General features: G+C 36.9%; 1 protein-coding gene across 1 annotated transcript in view; it reads left to right on the forward strand.

The window, feature by feature from the left end:
* The first annotated feature begins 482 nt into the window (after window positions 1–482).
* LOC135154295 (germinal-center associated nuclear protein-like) overlaps window positions 483–24,203 on the forward strand; it is a 28,242-nt gene continuing 4,521 nt past the window's right edge. Inside the window, exons 1-8 of the mRNA XM_064100539.1 lie at window positions 483–515; window positions 14,901–15,054; window positions 17,100–17,957; window positions 19,192–19,394; window positions 20,212–20,320; window positions 20,614–20,709; window positions 21,816–21,893; window positions 23,074–23,210. Of these exons, the coding sequence (XP_063956609.1) occupies window positions 483–515; window positions 14,901–15,054; window positions 17,100–17,957; window positions 19,192–19,394; window positions 20,212–20,320; window positions 20,614–20,709; window positions 21,816–21,893; window positions 23,074–23,210 (1,668 nt within the window). The remainder of the gene's footprint in view (window positions 516–14,900; window positions 15,055–17,099; window positions 17,958–19,191; window positions 19,395–20,211; window positions 20,321–20,613; window positions 20,710–21,815; window positions 21,894–23,073; window positions 23,211–24,203) is intronic.

The following is a 24,203-nucleotide window of genomic DNA, read 5'->3' on the forward strand; positions in this document are numbered from 1 at the left end:
CATGCCCTCGATATCACTGCCCAATGCATCCCCAAGACGCCCGCCAAGATTAGTCTGCTATGCAGACTTTGAAGGGCTCGTGAGGCGAAGCGCTGCGAGCGAAGCGATCCATTTCAGCTACAGTAAAACTAGTCTGCTATGCAGAATCGTTAAATCAGCTTTGGTACACACACTGCAGATGTGGGTCTAAATTTTGTAGACTACGCCAAGATCACGAGCGAGATCGAGAGTGCGCGCGAGCTCGGTGGCCTTTTGTACCGGTACCGTACCGGTCCCGGGTACCTTATATACCGGGTACTATTTATATTTGCTCCGACCTTTATTTTACCACCGCAAGTTTCGCTCACGTCGATCAGGATCACGTCGCTTCGAAATCTTGCATGGTGTTTTGAATTATTTGACTTGGACAATTTAGTTTTCAAAGACTCAGTACCGATATGTAACGTACCGTACCGTACATCATATTTTGAAACGGAATCGCCATGAGCAGCAGGGGGAGCTACAGTCAGAAAAAGGTGAGGACTTTCTCATTTCCCCCCAAACACATTACGGTACCGTACCGCCAGTACAAACCTCGCCAGCAGTTCCGGGGCGCGCGGCGGCCAGGGCCGGGTCGGGCCGCGAAATTATTTTTCCCACTGGAGTTCCGGACCCCAATGAATATTCATAACCAGTACTACAGTAGAGAGGCGCACAGCTAATATGGGAGACTCTCTAAAGGAGACAATCTCCCATATTGGAGACTTGCTTTGCAAAATAACAAAAGAAACAACATCAACAGACAACAAAATCATGTTAGGGTGTCTGGAGAAAAAAATTATTTTTCTTATTTCAAGAAAATATCACATTTTCTTTGTGAATTTGAAGAGAAATTACCTTCAGACTGACAGAAATGTAACATTTTTGAAAAAAATCCAATTATTGGCTGCAAAAAAGAAGAATGAAATTAGGTAAATTTTCAGCATTTCTCTGCCATAGACTGTGTAGTTAAGAAATGGACACACACAAATCCAAATTTTTAGCTTCCGAGAGCTGTTATAAATTTATTATTAATGCCAAAAACTTGTCCATAAAGAGTCCAATAGGATTTTTTATGCTCTATCTGATGGTATGATTTTTATAAAGATTTGGAAACCAGATCACAATGAAAAATTGCGACAAAGTGAAAAAAATTGTGCAAAACAGAAATTTCATTTTCCCATAGAAAACGCATGGAGAAATGGCAATTTCAACACACACAAAAATAAGGGTTTGCAATTTATCTCTAAATCCTTATTTAAAATGATCATATAAACTTGTCCTTACTGTCAAAAGAAGCCCCTGAATTTTCTCTTTCCATACATGCCAAACACAAGTTAATAATCTATTCAGATCACATTTTTCTAGTAGCCTGAACTTCCCCGAAAAAATGTGCCATATTTTCCCCTAAATTAGCCTGTTTTATGCTGACACTTTTCAGTGTGGCTTCAGACACTTTTTTCCACCCAAAATTTTGCCCCATGGGCATGGTATTTTAATGTTGCATGAGCCTGGGCCTGGGGTCGGACTCGAAGTAGCCAGGCCAGGGCCACTCACACTAGTACGAGGTTAGTATATATATATACTAACCGAACCGTGTTTGACCCTTGATTTCGAAGTAGTCTGCAAACATCGCTTCATTGCTGAAGTAATATTTGCCGAAACTCCTTCTCGCTACTCACCGGGGCTCTTTCCGGTAAGTAGCAATACATTAAAAAATTAAAAATGTAATTTGAATATAATAATCGGTCAAAAAGAGCAAATTTCGCTTACCTCGGCCTGGAAAGTATCTTCGCTTGTCTCTTCTAAAGTTCTACGGAAATACAAGTAGGCCCCTTGGTGGCGCTAATAAATTTCACAACCTTGATTCAGCTCCTCGGTAATTTTATAACTGTGTCTAAATTCTTTGAATTCGCAATTCTTATGATTAATTTACTAATTATGGGCACCAATAAATGAAATACCTTCAAACATGTCAAAAACATAATTCAAGATTATTATTGGCGATGATAACACTTTTCTGCAATTAATTTAAAACGATGACTAATAAAGAAAAATTGAAAAAAATATACGTGCCTGGAACGAAACCGGCAGTACAGGCTTTAACAAACATCAATAGTACGGTATTATACCAAAGTCTTTACAATGAAAAGATTGGACACTTCACGGACTTTGCGTAATGACCTGCGTCAATTTGCGTGTAAAATAGTGTAGGTGCCTAGTCTTTCCCTTGTCGTGTCTTTGATATGAATATAAATCGCGCGCCCTCTTTAGACGAAAATTTATATCGGCGCTGACCAAATTTTATCTCCGTGAAATCTTCACTAAAGATCAAGAAAATATACATATTTTTTAAAAGAAACTTCAAGGAGAAGTCACGGAAGGATCTAAATGATTGGGTAAGTGTCATAGCAGAATGTGAAATCCCTAATTATGTGTGATGTTTTATGTGGGCGAAAGCCCAGTAGTATATGGATGTGTCGTGTGTGTCGCGTTATTATGAATGATATTCCTTCGCACGCGAGATGATATGAGCCCATGGGTGGGCCAGGGCCTGTCACTCGCACAACATGCGAAGTTATTATACTAACCTCGCACAACGCATGTGATTTCATAGTGCATTTTGACGTTTTCATTCATCACACGAATGTCAGGGAATGAAACACGCCAAAAAGTTCAACATATTTCCTATACGTAATTTACAACAATCACCTAGCTTTTTAATTTTATGTTATAAATTTATTCGAAATTATTTTTAAAAACAATTTTTAATGCTTACCTCCAAATTTCGGCCAAGATACTCCGTCTGTCCGTCCAATTACTGCGGTGGAAATCACGCAAACAACAATTGAAATGCGATTTTTCCTATTTAACAGTCTCGATTTAAGTCGTCGGCGCATAGGAAATTGTAGAAAAAAAATCAACAGGTTGCAGTTCATGTATATACTTATAGGTAAAATACGCCATCTTTTGACAGATGATGATGAAAGTGGATTGAACGAGCATGAAAATAATGCTGAGCGCCTTGAATGCCGCTAGCAGTACAAGCTGCAGACAAACGGTACAAACCGGCATATGAATAATATCGCGCGCCCTCTTTAGGCAAAAATTGATATCCACGCTGATCAGGAGGCATCTACGTGAAGATCAAGCAAAAATGCTTTTTTTTAATTAAAAAAACAGCAAAGAGAATTCAACAAACGATCCATATGGTTCGGTAATTGTCATAGCACAATTAGAAATCTAAGCTATAATGGTATGTCATAGTTATTTGAGCAAAAAGGGTGTGAAAGATTTGCGTGCACCAGGTGCATATGAATCCTTCGCACGCGAGATGAATTGAACCCATGGGTGGGGGCCTGTGTGTTGCATGAAAGGGTGTTGCATGAAAGGGTCTTTCGTAGAACCATTCTACGTAAGAACGAGATATCGCTCAACTGTTCACAAAGCTGATTTGGGCGATACTAAGAATGGTCCTTGGAAAGACACCTCCCACTTGTTCACTGCAACCATCCTGCCTGTGGGGAATCAACAGGTAGGACTATGGTATGCCAATGCTGTACATAGCACACACTTTAAAAATCATTAAAATATCACTTTTGTGACCAAAATTACTAATTTAGTTGCAATTTATTTTTCATTAGTAACTTGGGAATGATTTTTGTATTCACCAGAGCGCTCAAAAACTTGAATTTTGGGCATATTTTTGTGTACGCCCTCTATTGGTGGAAAGTAATATGGCAAGAAAATTTTCACTTTTCAATCTCTATTTTTAATTAAGGAAAAAAAATGATTTAAAGAATCAAATTTACATAAGAGCCAAGTTATGTGATGAATAGCTGTATTGGAAACTGACATTGTAAGAAAATCAAGCATTTGTCCCATAGAAAAAGAGAAAATAAGCCAAAATTGCCACCCTTATTTTGCCACACATGGAGATGTAACTGAGAACAAGGTTATATCATAACCTTGTTCATTGAATGAGTGCAACCACCCTGCCTGTGGGGAATCTCCAGCTTGGACTATGGCATGCCAATGCTGTACAGAGCACACACTTTAAAAAATGATTAAAATATCACTTTTGTGACCAAAATTACTAATTTCCATACAGTTGCAATTTATTTTTCACCAGTAACTTGGGTATAATTTTTGTATTCACTAGAGCGCTCAAAAACTTGAATTTTGGGCATATTTTGTGTACATGTAGTCATGTACGCCCTCTATTGATGGAAAATAATATGGCAAGAAAATTTTCATTTTTTATCTCTATTTTTAATTAAGAAAAAAAATGATTTAAAGAATCAAATTTTCTTAAGGGCCAAGTTGTATGACAAAAAGGTGTAATGGAAACTGTCAGTGTAAAAAAATTAAGCATTTGTCCCAAAGAAAAAGAGAAAATAAGCCAAACATTGCCATCCTTATTTTGCCACACATGGAGATATAACTGAGAACAAGGTTATATCATAACCTTGTTCATTGAATGAGTGGACACCTCCAGACATGTCCTACGTAGGCATGATCTTCTTTGCACACCGCCCGCCACCGTCGGCATTGAGAGAAAATGCGTTTACGGCAAGCCACACTGACATATCACCTTTAAACATTTTTTTGGGTTGCACACTGATGCATTCTATCTGGGATGGTGCCAAGTTATTTTTTATATGGGGGCTAGTTGTCATCAATTTCAGGTTGTCTTTTTGCACGGCAAGACGACCAAAAACAGATGTCATTTTAACTTCTCCGGGAATTATGTCTTGGGGTAATGTAGGCCAAAATATTTTTTAATGTTTTTTATTCTCCGTCCTATCCCCACACCAGTTTCCATTAATTTTTTTTGGAAATATCGAAATGGGCGGCACTATCTCTCTGACCCCTCATGCTTTCTTGAATGGAGTAAACAAAATCAACAGTGTCTGATTGTATGAGACTAAAATATTAGAGGCTGCCTGTGAAAAATCTAATTTATTTATTGTATTTGTCAGATATAATGCAAGAAATACAAATGTGAGTGTTTAGAGTATAAACATACCTCAGTTGCATGATGAGTAACCGAAGACAAGGAAAATATGAAAATTGCTGCAAACATGTTCAAGTGGATAAAGTCATGAAATTAGTGCTTTGCAATAACAATTAAAACATAGAAAAAGGTGTGCAATCCGCAATGGAAAAAATACTATTTACAGAAATAATGCTAAATATTACAATGATCATAAACGTTGGTCATCTTTAAAGTTGATCACTTAAAGTACACACCCGCAGAATCAAAACTATTTTATAATTAATTTTTGTTGTCATCATTGTAAAGGGGAAGGATTACTTATCATATATCTAACTTCACTTTTTGAAATAGTGATTAGAGTTTGCAGAAATCGGCTCTCAAAAATGATTTATTTTCATGCCATATTTCTGCCTTCCACCGGTCCTCTTGCGAGCTCCAGCTGAGTGACGTCACACAATGAGCGGTGAGCAGCTGAGCTGACAGCAGCCCATTGAAGACGACCTTTCCAATCAGCGTTTTTTGCTCTTAGAATTGTTTATTCCTCATAAGATTGGTCTTGTTATATAGATAAAAGTTTGAATTTACTGAACAATGAAATAAAATGCACATTTAACGTATATTGGTAACCGATATTTAGCTTAGAAATCACACTTGCGTCACATTAATATTATAATCAATATAAAGCATAGACATTCTTCTTCACGACTGAACAAAAATTATGAAATTTCATTACGTAACAAAGTCAGGAACCACAAAAAACATGGCAATATCCATCGCGAAATGATTGGAATTGCAGTTGAATTGCCGAAGCATTATGAGGCAACAGCGGCGAATGGTCTTTTTTTATATATACTTAAAAACCCGAGCGGGAGTAAGAAGCGGTCTGTGGCCAAACCGGTAAAACGTTATTTTGATGAGTACGAGGACCCTGGTTCGAAACTCGTGATATTTTCTTTGTTCGGGGATTTTTTTAAAAATCATTTTATTCCTTCCCCATTCCTACCCAGCTCTTTTTATTTTCATGTGAGATTCTATTCAGACCTGCATTTATTAAATCGTACTTCTTAATTGCTGCTTTTGATTTTCAAGTTCTTGATTAGATTCTACACTTATTTGGGCAGGGATGGGAGGGGTAGAGGATGAGTTACAATGTAAATGTCAAGTCCACATCAAGTAAAAATTATTTGAATAGAGTAATTTCCCTTGTTTTTTTACTCAAAACAGTTATAAACACAAAACAATGACATGCAAATTAGAGTTGATTATGTCACATCTTATTCATTTCAAATTTTGTTTAGCATTTTATTTTTTATTATTTAATTTGAATCAGTTTCTATGAAATTTTCTGAATATTTTTTTTTTAAATTCAAATGAATTTTTGGTTGGGTGGACTTCTCCTTTACTCTTCACATGGAATGCATAGCAATATTTATCCAGAAACAAAGGTATGTTACAAAATTGTCTTAAAATGTGCAAACCAGTAATTGAACACATGTTCACATTCCTTTCATCCAGGCCACTTCCTCGATCACATCCACCAGGCTTACAGTCTTATAACAAACATGATGCACCATCACACAACTGCAAACAACATTCACAGTGCTTCACAATAAATATTTCACTTTTGTTCATACATGCAATGAATATTGTGGAAAACAAATAAAAGGCGTACCCATATTCCAATATCATTTAAAAGGACAAATATATTATACCTTTCGAGAAAAAAATTATGACGATATATACACGATACTTAACTTTCAGCAATCAGCATGGTATATACAGAGTTGCTAACAAAATATAACTTTGGGGCTTTGCAAGAAACTTATGTTCAAAGCGTAAGTCTCAAATTCAAATTCAAGTGTTATAAGGTCGAGTGTGCAATTCAACTACATGTTTGTGTTTTAATCAAAGGACTTACCCTTGATTTGGGACGTGTGATTGAGTAGAAAATTTCTCATAAAATGCCCTAGTTACATTACAATTGTTCTTTCGTTTTAAATTGTGTTCTTATTTTTGACAAGCTGTATTCCTGTATATTCAATGTTACAGTCCTCTCCAAAACTGCTCTAAATTGTTGTTTCCAAGATCAATTCAGATCATTATCAGTCCAAAATTTGCAAACCGTAGCTCCAGGAAAGCAGAGTGAAGAAAAAATGGCTACATGTCCATATCAGAATCTCCCAGATTGAAGTAGAAAGCAGAGACCAGAGTCAGCAAGTGTGCAGATCTGTATGTCGAAGAGAGAGAGAAAAAAGAAATAGTCTAAATAATCAAAGTATGAATTTTATTATGTTGATGATTAAGAAGGACTACAAGAAATACTGTCTTCAACAGCCACAATATTTTTGAACAAACTGGTTAATAAATGTACTACAGGCTATGGTAGGAAGTATGTACACTAGTAGGAAGCCTACCAGACATTTCTAGTTTGACTTTAATCAGTTTATATTCTAGTTTTGGTGCACAGATTATCATCATCATCTGATACAGGAATAAGCCGGTGCAGTGGCATGTAATTCCCGGTCGACGATAAATAATAGTGGGTTTAGACTGAAAAGTTCTACTCAGAGCACCAGTGCTCTACCTCAAGTGATGTTCGTGTAGGCTCCACTCCACTTCACTATCGCTACATTACATGTACGCTACCCGGGTATAGGTGTAGCGGTAGTGAAGTGGAGCCTACACGAACATCACTTGAGCCGTGCTCTCCGGGTCATAACAAAGAGTGCATTTATCTTCATTTTTTAAAGAAACACCAGACTCTAATTTCGGTCAGGAATCAGGGCACTCACACGTATTGCGAGGTTAGTATTAGTATACTAATCAGGGAATCAGGGTAACCACTGCTGAAATTTTGTCTGGCTTCATGAATCATGACATCCTAATTCCGAGTAGAAAAAAAAGCTTAAAGGGGAATCCAGCCTTGGCCATACAATGTTGTGTTGAGAAGGAGAAAAATAGATTAAAGAGAATAGTGAAAGTTTGAAAGAAATCGGACAAGCAATAAGAAAGTTGTAGCTGCTTTAAAATTGAGATCACTAATACTATGTAGATTTCAAATTGGCAATTGGGTAAGTAAATTATGACAAGGGGCAAGGACAACTTTCCCATAGGCCATGTACTTTATTATCAGGGATTTGTGGTTTTCTCCTAAGTACCCATTCCCCTGGGGCAGTAATCTAAATATAACCCAGGTAGTATATTGTTTTACGTCCTCATGAAAGAAAAATATAATTTGAAATAAAACTTCTTGGAAAAATGACATTTTAGCCATAATATGTATTGGAGTACATGGAAGAGTAGTCCTTGCCTTACATCACTATGACATCCCATATGCGGCCAATTTGAAGTCTCCATGGGTATAGTGATTACCAATATTTAAAAAATTTTAAAATTCATAACTTTATTGTTGTTTGTCCAATTTTGTTCAAACTTTCACCTATCAACTTGTTTGATTTTTCTTTTCCTTATAAATACAAGATTTTATTTGGGTTGGATTCCCCTTTAATTAAACATTCCTCTGAAACGAAACCGCAGATTTTTCAGTATAACCAAGCCATTGCCTGGCCAGTTTATTTAGAAATCTGACTGAAGAAAAAATCTGCTGCAAAAACCTTTTAAAAAAAGACTTTAGGGCCTACGTAGTCTACTAGTACAGCTTAAAATAATGCATGATTCTAAAATTACCGTTATTATTAGATCTGTATCTGTCATCTGACCTGAATGCATCGTCAGTCAGATGCCAGAGCATACAAGTACAATTTCCAAACAGGCTTACCTTGACTTTAGTTTAAGGTATGACGCCTTTTGTGGATGGATCAAACAGCGTAATGTGCAGCATCAACTGCCCTTGCAGAGCCCCAGCGGCAAGCAGTGAATGGGCAGTTACATGAACACCTTTGAGTTTTTCAATAAACACTGACTGACTGACTGACTGACTGACTGACTGACTGACTGACTGAGTGGAGCAACACAACCCACGACGCCTGTCAGCTGTCCAGTGGACAAAATCGGTCTTTACAGTTCCCAGTTCAATAAAAACGGGCAAAGAAACACAGTTCTGGTTCACTTGTGGTCTGAAGTTGTCGAAAACAGAAATCGGATATCAAATTACATGAAGAAAACTGTAAATTCGGAAGATATTGAACAGGTCAGTAAGATGATTCAGTGTATTATGCACAGAGGGATGATGAGCTCGACGATTGAGTGACGTCATTATTCTCGACTGTTTTCACTGCGTGAACTGTCGGTCTGGGGGCGGCTGGGGGGCTGAAAAGGGTCTCTAATAATTTCATTTCTTGCAATTCCACGACATCTATAAGACTTTTTAGTGACACATTTGTGTATAAAAAGACGAGACCTTTCCATCCATATACAATTTGTCTATAATCATCACTTTCGTGAATTTTCTTCTAGTGTGTACTTTAATGATTTATGGAAGCTTATTCAACATTTCAAAGTTGAGGAGTATAGAGACTACATTATTGCTTTAACATTACATAGGGGCCGAAAGGGGCCTACCCTATGATTTAAAATGCGCCTCTTCGTATGGACTTTCCATAATCTTTTCTTTAATGAACTAGCTTATCTTCATTTGTAATAACTGTGATGGATTCGTAAGCTATAGGCCTAATCTGTATCTTGAATTCAATTAGCTATTTGTTACTGCAGATTTTTTGTTTTGTTTCACTGTTTCACATCTCAAGTTAGCCCAAATCTGACAACTAACTTTCATTGATAAAAATTAAAGGAGAATGAAACCCTTGAAACCAGCTGAATCCATATCAAAGAGAAAAATCAAAGAAACATATTGTTGAAAGTTTGAGGAAGATTGAATGAATAATAAGAAAGTTATGAGCATTTGAATATTGAGATCACTAATGCCATGTAGTTCCTCCCATTGGCAATGCGACCAAGATCTGTGATGTCACACACGTACAACTCCCTCATTACTTTATTACTTATTTCACTTATATTCTCACTTTTATAGAGTCTATCACAAGGTGAGGTGTTCTCTTTATGAGAGGACAAGTACAGAGGTTTCACAACATTATATCATTGATGAATCGTTTGTCATATGATTAGAATGAGCAAAAAGAGATGTTTTGGGGTATATTTTCAGTGTCCAAAAGGGGAAAGTTGTTCATCTGTGACATCATAGATCTTGGTCGCATTGCCAATGGGAGGATCTCCATATCATTAGTGATCTCGACATTCAAATGCTCATAACTCTTCTATTGCTAGTCCTATTTTACTCAAACTTTTGTTGATCTTATCCTTTGATTTTTCTGCTTTCACAAAAGCTAACTTGCTCCAAGAGTTTCATTCTCCTTTAATCTCAGCAAAAAGAAAATAATTATAATGAAAATGAAATGAAAATAAATGAATGATTAACCATGTTTAACATTTTAGTTTTGTATTGTGTCTTTTTTTTGCTGAACGTTATAAATACGTTTTTTACCTTACATAATTTTTTTTAAAAGAAATTTGTTTTCATTTTGTTTAATTATCTATAATGAGAAAGCATGAGGGGTCAGAGAGATAGTGTCGCCCATTTCGATATTTAAAAAAAAATTAATGGAAATGGTGTGGGGATATAGGACAGAGAATAAAAGAAAACATATTAAAAAAAATATTTGGGCCTACATTACCCCCGCGGACATAATGCCCTGAGAAGTTAAAATGACATTTGTTTTTGGTTGTCTTGCCGTGCAAAAAGACGACCTGAAATTGATGACAACTAGCCCCCATATAAAAAATAACTTGGCGCCATCCCAGATAAGATGCATCAGTGTGCAACCCCAAAAATTGTTTTGTCAGTGTGGCTTGCCATAAACGCATTTTCTCTCAATGCCGACGGTGGCGGGCGGTGTGCAAAGAAGATCATGCCTACGTAGGACTATGTCTGGAGGTGTCTTTCCAAGGACCATTCTTTGTATCGCCCAAATCGGCTTTGTGAAACAGTTGAGCGATATCTCGTTCTTACGTAGAATGGTTCTACGAAAGACCCTTTCATGCAACAGGCCCCAGGAGGCTTCTAGAGAGTAAAAATCATTTACTAACGTATGCTTACTCTCAACGAAGCCAGGTATTCCTTCCCATTCATCTCCACGTACCGCTGAAAAACCTGAAACCTTCGCCCCCTAGATTTCTACTTTCCTTCTAAAAGATCTAGCCCTAAATCATGTACATGGGATAAAACTTCATTTCCGACATTTGTACGTTCTCATTTTTATTTTTAAACAAGAATTCATTTAAAAAATGAGAAAAATATTGTGAAAAGACGGAAGAGACTTGCCCGATGTTTACGCCACCATCTTGTTTCCTATTGTACTTCCCCAACGTTACGGGGACATGGACAGCAATTATTGGAATTGAGAGTGCTAAAAATAGATTCAGTGACCTCGATTCCCCCTTGTTCACCTATTTTTCATGACTTGCGGTCTTTCAATAATCTTGTTCTGAAACCTGATACATTGACTAGCGCACTCGATTGATGTCGGCACTTGACAGGTGAATGAACTTTCCTAGATTTCTTGTGTGGATAAATCTTTGAAAACTGAGACAGTCCCTGTAAACTGGGATGATCCCAATATGCTGACCGGCGCCTCTACTGACAGATGACGGGGTGGACTTCAGACGCTTGTCCCTCCCCCCCCAAAAAAAAGTCACGACCAAGAAAAAAAGAAAGGGAAAGAGAGAAGTGTGAAATATTTTCTGAATATGCCATACATACTGTAATTGGATTTTTTATAAAATTTTTGCTTGCTCACAACTTTTCTTTATAAATTTTGCCCGATACGCCATATCCAGCCCCTTCAAAAAGTTGGATCATTACGCTACTGATTTGTTTCATTACATTACTATTCAAATGCTAATTTATTCAGAATAGAATACGCTATTTCTCCTAATAATTTTATTGTTTTATATGGCTTTGTGGAATTGTTGGGGGTCTAAAATTGCTTCATTAATATGCAATTTTATTCAAAAGCACAAAAAATTGCAAGCTAGAGCTCTTCTTTTTCTCCTAATTGTCAGTTATGTAATGAGCTCAAAATTTTGAGGGGTCAGATATGTATCGGGCATAATGTACTAAAAGTTGTGAGCGAGCAAGAAAAAAATTCCTTTAAAAAAAATCAAATTTCGTATCAGATTTTGACATAAAAATATTCAGAAAATGATATCATATTTCACCTTTCTCTCTTTTCTTTCCCCTTTTTTAGTCGTCATGTTTGGGGGAGGGGAAGCGCCCTAAGCCCCCCCCCCTCTATTAATATTATATAGTTGTTATTATTTGATGAATAATTTTCATAGAAACGACTGGTTCAGAAAACTATCAAACACAGCCTTTCGTGAAAAGCTCCCCTGGTTGTCCCGAAAAGTTGCGTCTATTTGACTCCCCTCCCTCAACCCACCCTTTGGAGAAAAGCTCCCCCTGGTTTTCTCGAAAGGGTGCGGCCAGGGTGCTCCGCGAACGCAGACGATCGTAACAAGCCGAATAAGAGTATGCATGCACTTTGTCGTTGACTTTATCTTTGCAAAAGAGACCTTTTGTTTTCTGCGAAGAGCCATGTGGACGTATGGAATTGGGAACTCTGCGCATGAGCGAATCTGGGTGACAAGCCCTCTCGTCAGTAGAGACTGTTAGAGGCGCTGGTCCAAAAATTGGTATTGTCCCAGAAAACAAGGATATCCTCATAAACCAAGACAAATTTTGTCTTGATAAATTGAGATTATCCGTGTTGATGGAGACAGTTTTTTTTCACTTACCCCTGCAGCAATGACGGGAATGGAAAGTGCTAAAAATAGATTCAGTGCCTTCAATTCCTGCAGTTCACCATCTATTTTTCACAACTTGCTGTCTTCCAGTAATCTTGTTATGAAACCTGGTGGGTGTTTCATAAAGCTGTCCGTAAGATAAGAACGACTGGTGATCCTTTCTTTTGGTAAATGGTATACACCATAGGCGGTGGTTTAGCGCGTAAAAAGGATCACGAGTCGTTCTTAAAGTCGCTCTTAACTTACGAACAGCTTTATGAAACGGCCTCCTGATGTTTACACTGACCAGCGCCTCTACTGCTCGTTTACTGCCCAAATCTGTGACTCGTATTTGAAGGTTTTGATGTTCGATGTCATCATAGTACTGGAACGAGCACTAGTTCGTACATGATGACTTTATCCAAGCTGAGAAAAAGTGAATGAAGCCGCATCAACATTTGAGTTTCAGTGATTCAACAGGGTTGGTAAACGGCTAGACCAAAAGCTTTAGTCTCTGTATTTTTTGGGGGGGATTGTTCCGCTTAATTGCATTGGCTCCACTCACCGATAGATCTACATAGACTGAAGTGTTGTTGGCCCCTACGTAAAGACAACGTATTGGCAGTAACATAGATCTATCATTTGGCGAAAATCAAATTTTTGGATTTTTTTTTTTTACATAAAATGTAACATTTTAATTAGACAAAAACAAATAATCTAGACAAAACACTATACTATAGGCCCGAATTGGGCGAAATGATTACACACGAAGGTTCGCACTAACGTACTAAAGTTGGTGAATGGGGATGATAGTAAAATGTCAGAAATTGTTGAATAAATCCCCAGAAACGACGGTTATTCCTGTGTAGTAAACGGCAAGTAGGCTGCTTGTTACTACCTCAAGTGGTGTTCGTGTAGGCTCCTGGCGCCACTCCACTTCACTACCGCTACACTACGCTCCACCTAAATGTACCTGAACATCAAGCCTGTGAACTTGCTCTGATACTCGGAGTGACAAAGGTGGAATTTTATGGGGGGAAAATATAAATCTCATGCACCAACACGATTTTAAAAAGAATAAGAAACTTCCTTCAGTTCATTCTAATTTCACTCCATATCCATCTTCCGGTTGGTCTCAAAATTGGTGATTTAGAGCCAGTATCGGGTTCCTCACACGTATTACTTCATGGCCGATTCCAAAACATCGCAAATGCTAATTGCGCAAGCACAGAAATCGCAGCTCAATTTATGAATATTCATGATAGGACTATAGATCTGGATCGTTGCACAGATCTCGATCATGTATAGTGCTATCATGAATATTCATAATTTCCGCGCATGCGCAATTAGCGTTTGCAATGTTTTAATTTAAATTATTACTATCAATAATTTTAATATAGAAATCAGTAAATTATTTACTCACCAAATGGACCTCTTTCGGCTCTAAACGTCGGACGTCTTCGCTGAGCAGCACACGACTTCATTCGTGTGCGTCAACAGCACACATTTCCAATTCAATCGGGCGATATGTCCGACGCTTGGGAAAGTACCATATTTGGAAGGGTGTCGAATTTCCCTCCAAGGTGGTTCCCCACGGCGGGAAATTTGACATCCTTCCATTGCAGATTTTCTTGCGATAGATCGAACGTGTGCAATCTCGGCAGCGATATTTCCGGTTGAAATCACTTCCCCCTTAACGAGACTATTTTGGTCATCGATCTTTTGGAGTCCATAATTAATCTTTGGAAGTCAAAATCATGGATTTAACCCCTGGAATATTTTTTTGAGCTGCAACCTGGATCTACTGCGTGTGCAATTCTATAGAAGGTACATGTATGTATCTCATGCATGCAAGGCAGTGCGGGTCCCTGTAGTTGTGGGGAGGGAGTTGAAGGACAGAGGGTACGCTTTTTGGGAGAGTACTTCTTCAAGATTCAAGAAGTCATTTTCGTCAGATATTTGTAACCGTCCAATGTTTGGGGGTTTTACTCTAGATCTATGTATATTCTATCATGGTCATATACTCTGGTTATATTATTTTTAAGATTAAAAAGGCATATTTGAAACTTTGACGTTTTGCATTTCTAGTTTGTCATAAATATTGTTGGGATGGTTCAAATTACAGAAAAAGGAAGCAGTTCGTCGACTCAGCCAGCAGCATTCCCGTCATGCATCTAGAGCAGGACCTTCTAGTGGACTCCATGATGCTGAAAGGAGGAAGAGTCTAGAGAAGAAACGAAGGTCAGATGAAGATCACAGTGATCGGATTAGAAAAAGAGGTACATACATCAACTTTTTTTTTTTTAAAGGGCATGAAAAATTGATAAAGAGAAGAAAAAGACATTCTTTCATCTCACAGAGAAGAATCTGTGCTACTATAAAGTAGATCTAATAGAAATAAATTAATTGCAACCTCATGTTTTAAAGGTGAAACTGTTGTGTGATTCCTTTACTCAAACTTACCAGAAAGGGGTTGGGGGCTGGAAAGGTCAATACTTTTCGTGATAGATCCGCCACATAAAAATTCAATATTGTACCAAATTTTTGACACCCGAGTGCTCTTCTTAGTAATTAATCGGCATTATGTATTAAAGGACAAGTCCACCCGAACAAAAGTTGATTTGAATAAAAAGAGAAAAATCCAACAAGCATAACACTGAAAATTTCATCAAAATCGGATGTAAAATAAGAAAGTTATGACATTTTAAAGTTTTGCTCAATTTCACAAAACAGTTATATGCACATCCTGGCTGGTATGCAAATGAGGAGACTATGATGTCACCCACTCACTATTTCTTTTGTATTTTATTATATGAAATATTCTAATTTTCTCATTGTCAAGTGATACAACGATTAATTCCTCCCTGAACATGTGGCATTAGCATTGTTTGATAATATATGTTTCAGTCAAGTTGGTCCTTATGTCAAATCTATAAAAACTTAAATATTGTATAATTCAAATAATAAAAAACAAAAGAAATGGTGAGTGATGGACATCATCGACTGATATTCACCTAGTTGTGCATATCACTGTTTTGTGAATAATAAGGGAAACTTTAAAATGTCATAACTTTCTTATTTTACATCCGATTTTGATGAAATTTTCAGCACTATGCTTGTTTGATTTTTCTCTATTTATTCAAGTCAGCATTTTCCTGGGGTGGACTTGACCTTTAAGTGCATGTCAGATGGCTCAAATAGCTCAGATATATGTTTTCATGTACAAAGACAATACAAAATGTGTTTCAGCTAAAATTCATTAATTTGTGATCGTTTTTACTTTCATTTATGGCATTCATATGATTTGATGCTATTTATGACCAAAAAAGTGTCATGTGCAAATTTTATCCAAAAACAACAATAAAAGTAAAAAAAAAGTAAACAAATAAATAAATATAAAAAAAACGATACAAAAGAAATTGATTTTGGAACCGGAATTTTTTCAATTTATATTATTGTGAAGAATGTTATGAAGAATATTTTCGCCCAATTTTAGCATTCTAGGGCCTCTATTAAATAATTCGAGCAAAAAGTATGATTTTATTAATAATTTTAATGGCATAATAAATTCATATAAAATAAAATATATAAGTTAATTGCAATTTACCTATGCAACCACGTAGATTATTGAATTTAACTCTTCATCACTCAAACTCTTGTATTTTTTTAAAATCAAACATGATTATCATGTCATGTACACTTTTCCATCTCTTTCGTTTCCCTGTTGATCAGCGAGGTCCGTCTGTGAGTGCTGGGGATGGATTCTGGAGACCTTTAATCTCTCTTTTTCTTATTTCTTTTTCTATTTTAATTTCCCCTATTTCCTTTTAATTTAACTGGTTCATGCTCAAGTTGTTATTTAGATTTTTATATGCTATGCAACTACAAGAATATTTATTAGGAGGCTGCACTCTACAAGCTCCGCTTTTTAGCAGCCTCCTCCATTTCCAACCTGATATGTAATAATCTTGAATACAATTTTTGTACAGGGATACTTGAAATATGTTTTGTTATTTATATGTCAAAATGTACAAAACAAACTGTAATTGTTGAAAATGGAAATAAACGAAATGAAATGAAATGAAATTATGTCATTCTTTTGTCACAATCTAGGGCAGAGGTCTTAGGAGGAGGCCAAAAGCCCCCCCCCCCCTGGAATTTAGGGTTAGGGAAGTTAGGGTTAATGAGGCTTGAGGTTTAATGACCTAATATCTAGTAGGTTTACCTGTGTAAAACAGAAAAAAAATGGAAGTCAATATCTAATGCTATTTTACAAAGCATTGCTACCTGAAATGCATCATTTGTTTTATTGTTGTGAATTCAGATCCTGGAAAGCGATTTATCAGTCCAATGAACAACCCAGACCTGGCTCCAACTACTTCAGTTTCAGACACTTCAAAGGATGGACTGTTTGGAAATTCAAGCAGCATTCCCTCCTCTGTGACATCAGATCTTGCCACAGAGGGAAACATTGAATCCATGCCTGGATCTTCTCTTTTTTCTCAAGCATCATCTTCTGGAACTTCCCTGTTTGGTCAAGACTCCTCCTCCTTTGGGAGTGCACCATCTGGCTTGTTTGGTAAACCAAGTGTCTCCACATCACCTGTGTTTGGATCTCAGTCAAGCACATTTGGATCTTTTGGTACAGAACTAAAACCATCCGTCTTTGGACAGGGTATTGATTCCGATTCTTCCATTGAGGATGTAGGAATCAAACAACCCTCCTTCCAGGTAGTATTTGGTTCTGTTGGTGATGATGAAGCTGGTACTGGTAGAACTGTTGAGGCCCAAGATGCTCCTTTATCAAACCGACGTGTTCTCACCAGAGATTCAGCTTCAAAGGAGACTACGAGAACCAGTGGTTCCTTTGGACATATATCCCCTTTAAAGAATGAAGGTGTCTTTCAGCAGTCTAGGAGAACCTCTCTCAAGAGAGACCTCTCACCTTCCAAACCATCTTCGGTATCTCAGCGTCCGCTTACTTCTCATGATGATGTCTTTGGGTCGGACATATCAGATATGGAAAGCTTTGGATCGGCGCCCTCAAAGCCGAAGATTGAAAAGGAGAGCATGCAGGGAAGGGCATCAGTCAAGAGGAGTGGTCTGTTTGGCAGGGCCATAGAGGATGCTAGTGGACACAGGGAGACCAAGAAACAAAGAAATCAAGAAACATCACCAAAAGGTAAGAGTATAATGTTTTATCTATTGGTACATATGATACCAACATTAATCTAGCAGTAATTTAGTTTGGGCGCCGTGGTCTAATGGTTACGACTCTCGTCTATCAATCTGAGGGACATGGGTTCAATTCCCAACAGCGGCGTGTTGTCCTTCAGCAAGAAATTTACACACATTCTGATGCATTCAACCCAGGTTAGGTGAATTTGCCCGCGTTAGTGGATTGTTAAATTGGCATCATAACATAGAAAGTTTATGGATCTAGTTCATGAAAAATAGACATAAGGGTAATCAAGTATGAGTGATTGTTTGCACACATCTTAGGTCACATGATCATGGTCAAAGGCCATGTTGGGTCAATGGACATAATATTTTATTATCATATTAGTGATTTCTTTTGTGAATAATTATTTAATAGCTGTTTTCAAAGGCAGCACTGCTGCTATATCGAATTGCGTAATGCAGGCAATGCTGCATTAAAAATTTTGATTTTGAGGTGCTGCTGGGTTTGTGCACCTGGCCATGTGCACTGGGCTGTGAGCTGTTCTCTATGCTTAAAATCTGTGCTAAGAAACTGACTCAAATACTACACAAACAGGAATCCATTTGACCCCAATGGCCTTATTTTCCCCATTCTCCCCTATTGGTTTTGCAAGATAAGCTTGATTTTATTGCCTTGATTTCAATTGTTCTGCGTAGATATGAAGGGTTTCTTCATGTTTGGATGATAAAATGTTGATAAATTCTTAAATAAAAAAATAAAAAATAAAAATAAAACTTCAAAAAATAAATCATCAATCATTTGTACATGTTTCAATGGAAGTGATTTAAATCAATGATTAAAAAAAAAACCATAGTGATTTAAATCGCAATTATTTATCAACATCGGCCAACCCTGTGTTCTATGGAAGTGATCTTGATTTTGATAGCCATTTATAATCTGAGCCTTAAATTTCATCATACTGTAGTTTTTTTTCATGATTAGCAATTTGCTAACTACACTATTTTAAGTTAGTGAAATGGTGCAAGTTGATAGCTGAGAGCAAACCTTGAATATCATAAAGAGATAACTTAAGTGTAGTTGATAGCATGCCATTCGAATCTCAAGGGACTCTCCATTTGGACAGTCATTTCTGACCCAAACCATTTTGTTTGCAAGCAATAGCATTGTAAAAACCTTTCTCCTTTTTCATTGTTATTCTTGTTTTTTTTTGTTTTTTTGCTTGTCCCATTTCCAGATTCTTTGACAAAGAGGAAAGAGACTTCAGTGTTTGTGAGTAGCAGAGAAATCAAACATCTGAATACCATCATTGTCAAAGATGTACCAGATGAGCTAAACAATCGAATTTACATCAACAATTTCTTCTCCATGTTTGGAAAAGTAAAGAAAGTTCTTGTGAACCCTAGGAAGACAATGGCCACAGTATACTTTGAAGACCATGTGAGTTTATTTTTCAATGATATAACCAGATAATTCAAAGAGATTTTATCCTCTTGCTCAGCTGATTTCTTCTTTAAATAACATCATCCGTTGATGCATAACTAAAATTATCTAAGAAGCTCTTACACTATTGATGAGGATAAAGAAATGATTGAAGATTAAGGAATTCATTTCATAGTTTTATATATTAATACAATATGTATTGATAATAAAAGTCTTGATATTTGCGTTCCTTTTCTTGTTGTCTCACCCACCAGAGGTGAAGGCGAGACTAAGGGATCCAAATGTCGTCCGTCGTCCGTCCGTCGTCTGTCCGTCACAAACCTTATGACACATACATGTAACTCCACAACCGTAAGTTGCTTTTCAACCAAACTTGGATGGTAAATGGACTTGGGGGACCTGCATGTCAGGCTTCAGTCGGAGGTCACATGGTAAGGTCAAAGGTCATTTTCAGGTCAATGATAAAGTTTACATGCAAGACTCTCTTATGACACCTAACTCTGCAACCGTAAGTCACTTTTCAACCAAACTTGGATGGTAGATGTACTTAGGCGACCTGCATGTTATGCTGCAGTCGGAGGTCAAATGGTAAGGTCACAGGTCATTTTCAAGTCAACATTAAAGTTTACGTGCAAGGCTCTTATGACAAGTGTTATTCCATCCCAGTCATTTTACAATGAAGTTTTGATACAATTATGTTGCGTGCTCTCGCAAATCACGATATTTCAGGTTATTTTCATAAGTGGGGAGACACAAAATCGCTTTTGCCTTGTTTTACTTTCTAAATTTTTTTGACTGTGTTTATTTTTTCCAGGAATCAGCTGCGAAAGCAAAGCGTCGTGTCAAAACATTGAAGGATGGAACCAGACCAGTTGCAATATTTTGGACACAGAAAGATAAAGGCAAAGAAAAGAGAAAGAGTGGTGAGTTTTGTGATTTTGTTAAATTTTCATGGTCATGATATGACTGCATCAATTTAAAGAAAAATGCCTCTTTAAGAGCATTTTCCTAATGTGTATACCTACATCTGTTGCTTGCTTTGGCCCATTTTACTAGGTCATATACTTAGGTTAATTTCTCTCTCAAATCTCTAGAAAAAAATGAAAAGAAACTTGAAAGCCAGTCAAGTAGAAGTTTAATTGATGCACTTCTGAGTGAAGGTATTTATCCAGTTAAAGACATCATTGCTATTTTTGTCAATATTCAATTTTCCTAGATGAAAATGTACCTCCGTCAACTATTGAGATAAAGAAAGAGACTGAGCCAGTACAGAAGAGAGAAAAGCCTCCTCCTCCTCATTCATCAGTCATTGGTTAGTATACAAATATAAATGATTGGTACAGAATAGGCATGTTCAAACAGTGTACTCAGTTTTTAAATTTTGATGATAACTTGGTTTTAATCCAATGTAAATGCACTCAAAATCTTAACTACAAGATCCATGGGGATTCCCCACTCATAGTTTGAGAAATGTGGACTTGATATTGACAAATTAAAAAGTTAGTTTCACAGTGCAACCTAGACTTAGTTCTACTTGGATCATTGCGGTTGTGTGATAATCAAGTGATATTTTTTGCTTTAAAGTCAAATTTCTCTGAAAACATGTTAGGAATGATCATAGTTAATAAAGGGGTAGGGTTGTATCAGTGGTGTTTATTGCCAGCATATGAACATAACCATTGGCATGTGACATCCAACAAGGTAAGCCAAATTAAAAAGAACTTTCGCTTTCACTGAATGCCAAATTCTATACCACTTCAGGGTTGTACTGTAAACAGCCTTTGATTTTTGCATGTTTCATAACAGTCGGGAAAAATATGACTTGCAATGCTCTTACATAAACCAAGGCTTGAATTTAGCGGTAACCTGGAGGCCTGGAGCTTCCAACAGTTTACGTCAGGCAACCACTATTGCAAAATGCTAAGTTTTGCTAGCGTGAACTAGGCAACCAGTTTTATTTAAGGTGTGCTTCCCCCCCCCATATGCACTCATTTTACCAACTTTTTTCACCAAATTCACATTTCAAACTTCACAGAAGGTCTGACCATTGTAAAACTGACCACCAAGTAACACAAAAGACACATAAAAATACAATGCGACTGACCATGGAATTGCCATGCATGCTTTTAGCACAAAGCACTGAATATGGAGCAATCTTTTTTTTGTTGTCTAATTTATATCAGTAGATTTTATATTGCATTGTAAAGATAAAGATTAATATTGTTTCTTTTATTTTGGGATTAAGCTGTGCATATGGATGTAGTGATTACTTCAAAATTTCACTTTGTGACAGTCTTATATTTTAGAGTTAAGATTGTGAAGTCAGCCATGAAAGATATTTGACTTTGTATTCATTGCATGGCAGTACTGATATATCACTCAATAATATATTGAAATATTTCCTTTTCTATTGAACAGGAAGAAGCATTAAAGGATACCATACTGCCTCTGAGAGATATGAAGCTTTGGAAGAAAGAGATAAACAGAGCAGAAAAGGTAAGACTTAAACAGGATGTATGCTCACACCTTGATCACAAATGCACTTGCAGTTTCATATATGGTGTTGGTTTGAATACTTATAACATACAAGGGTTTGTAGATGTCAATATTGATTTCTTGAGTTTCTCCATTGAAAACATTTAAAGTTTGTGACTGTAATTATTATTTATTATGAATATGAAGTCATTTTTTTTTCTTAATCTACATGTATAGTCATCTGTCTGAGGCACTGTGTCTAGGAATGATCCGTAGGGAGCAATGTGTCAGTCTACTTATGCTCTTATATGATGCGCTTCTTAAAATCCAGTTATTATTATCATTTCTTTGAGTAACCTTTACCTTGGGGCCATTTCATAAAGCTGTTCGTAATTTAAGAGTGACTTTAAGAATGACTGGTCAAACTTTCTTACGCACTAGATAATCACCAATGAAGATTTAATGGTATCACTTACCACAAGAAAGAATCACCAGTCATTCTTAAAGTCGCTTTTAACTTACAAACAGCTTTATGAAACATTCCCCTGGGAGATGAAAAGCAAATAGAGGAAATTTTCACAAAATATTTAATGTTTTTTGTTCCTTCAACCCCCATTTTTCTCCTTTCTTACTTCAATTTATAAACTGCTCAAACCATGGTTATTTGAGATCATAACAGCTTTTCATATGAACTACAAAACAGAGACAAATTATTTCAGGATGGTCCTAGGGGAAGAGACATCCATATTTTATGGATTTAGCCCAAGGTCTAATTGGGGATGTGCAAATAGACCACTACACTGGGTTTCTCCTACCCTTATATGTATAGTATGGTGGGTTGTTAACATGGAAAGATGGTGAATCTCCTCTACAAAAGCAGAGCTGCCAACTAGCACTGATCTTCAGTATTTAGTACTGAAAAATGAGGAGAATACTGATGGTTTCATACAAAATAATGGTTTTTTAGTATCAGTGTGATGTGTTGTCATTTGTTACTTCTTTGAAAATAATGATTTTCTCACCAAAAGACCGTTCTCCTTTTGGTTTGCAGCTCTGTAAAATGACCTCCAATTATTAACGTTTGAATGGCAATTGCCAGTCATGTTGCTTTACACGTACTCTAAAATAAACCGTTTGTTCTCTCCTGCTAACAGCGGTATTTTCATGTTCACAGGTTTTTAACATTTTCTTTTTCTTATAGGATTGACCAAACAGAGTGACCTGGCTACAGCCAAGAAGATGACCGGTACATGTCCAGACATGTGTTCAGAGAAAGAAAGATACATGAGAGAGGTTCAGAGAAGACTCAGTCCGTATGAGATATTACATGGGGATAAGGTGAGTGACCTTTGACCTAAATTCTTATAGTTACAGTTGGATTCACATCGAGTATTACATCTGTAATTTTCATGTACTAGGGAAAGGAACTTTTAGATCCTATATTATGTCTTTTTAGCATTTTTTCTTCCTTACCTTGTATTTCATTATTGTTGTTGATACATACCATGCGATGTTTGGTTGACCCAGTAGAGAGAATACATGAGATTCATGCCTCTGCCTACCCTAAGTGATAAATGGAGACCTTTTTTCTGGTTGTCCGTCTGTCAAAGTTTCATTTTATCAATGATATAGCGAAAAAAATAATTGATCAATTTCATACTTGGTCCCAGTATGAATATAGGTTTGTGTGACCATGATCTGTTTGGCTATCCATGTCAGAGGTCATATGTCACAAAGGTCATTACATTCCTTGAGATATTTATTTTCACTATAACTGATGAAGTGTTTGAAGGATCAACTTCCAACTTTGGTCATGTGTGCATTTGAGAGTGGCTGTGATCTGATTTGATTTGGGGTAACAAAAGTCAATGGTTACATAGTATGGGTCATCACAATAACTTATAGATCCAATAGATGAATCAGAATTATACAATGTTCATGAACTGGTATGAGGATGATGATCTTATGAAATAATATTTCAGGTCTGGCATCAGTGGCGTACCTAGGATTTTCCACAGGGGGGCAAATTTGTCCGCCAAAAAAAAAGATCTTCAACGACAAATATAGGATTTCGTACCTGAAAAAAAAATTGACAAGCAAAAAAGCAAAAAAAAAGGTCTTCAAGCTCGTCAGGGGGGGGGGGGGGGGCAGGGATATGTCCCTTGCTTGGGTTGTGACCCCCCCCCCCCCCCCCCCCCCCCGTAGGTACGCTAGTGTCTGGCATAGGATGAGACATAATTTTTGACTGGAGAAGTCAAGAATTCATCTAGTTTTCAAACTGAAAAATATATATTTATTGTTGGGGAAACAATTTGTTGCTTGGTTGCAATG

This window comes from Lytechinus pictus, chromosome 1, assembly GCF_037042905.1.
Source record: "Lytechinus pictus isolate F3 Inbred chromosome 1, Lp3.0, whole genome shotgun sequence".
Lineage (NCBI taxonomy): Eukaryota > Metazoa > Echinodermata > Echinoidea > Temnopleuroida > Toxopneustidae > Lytechinus > Lytechinus pictus.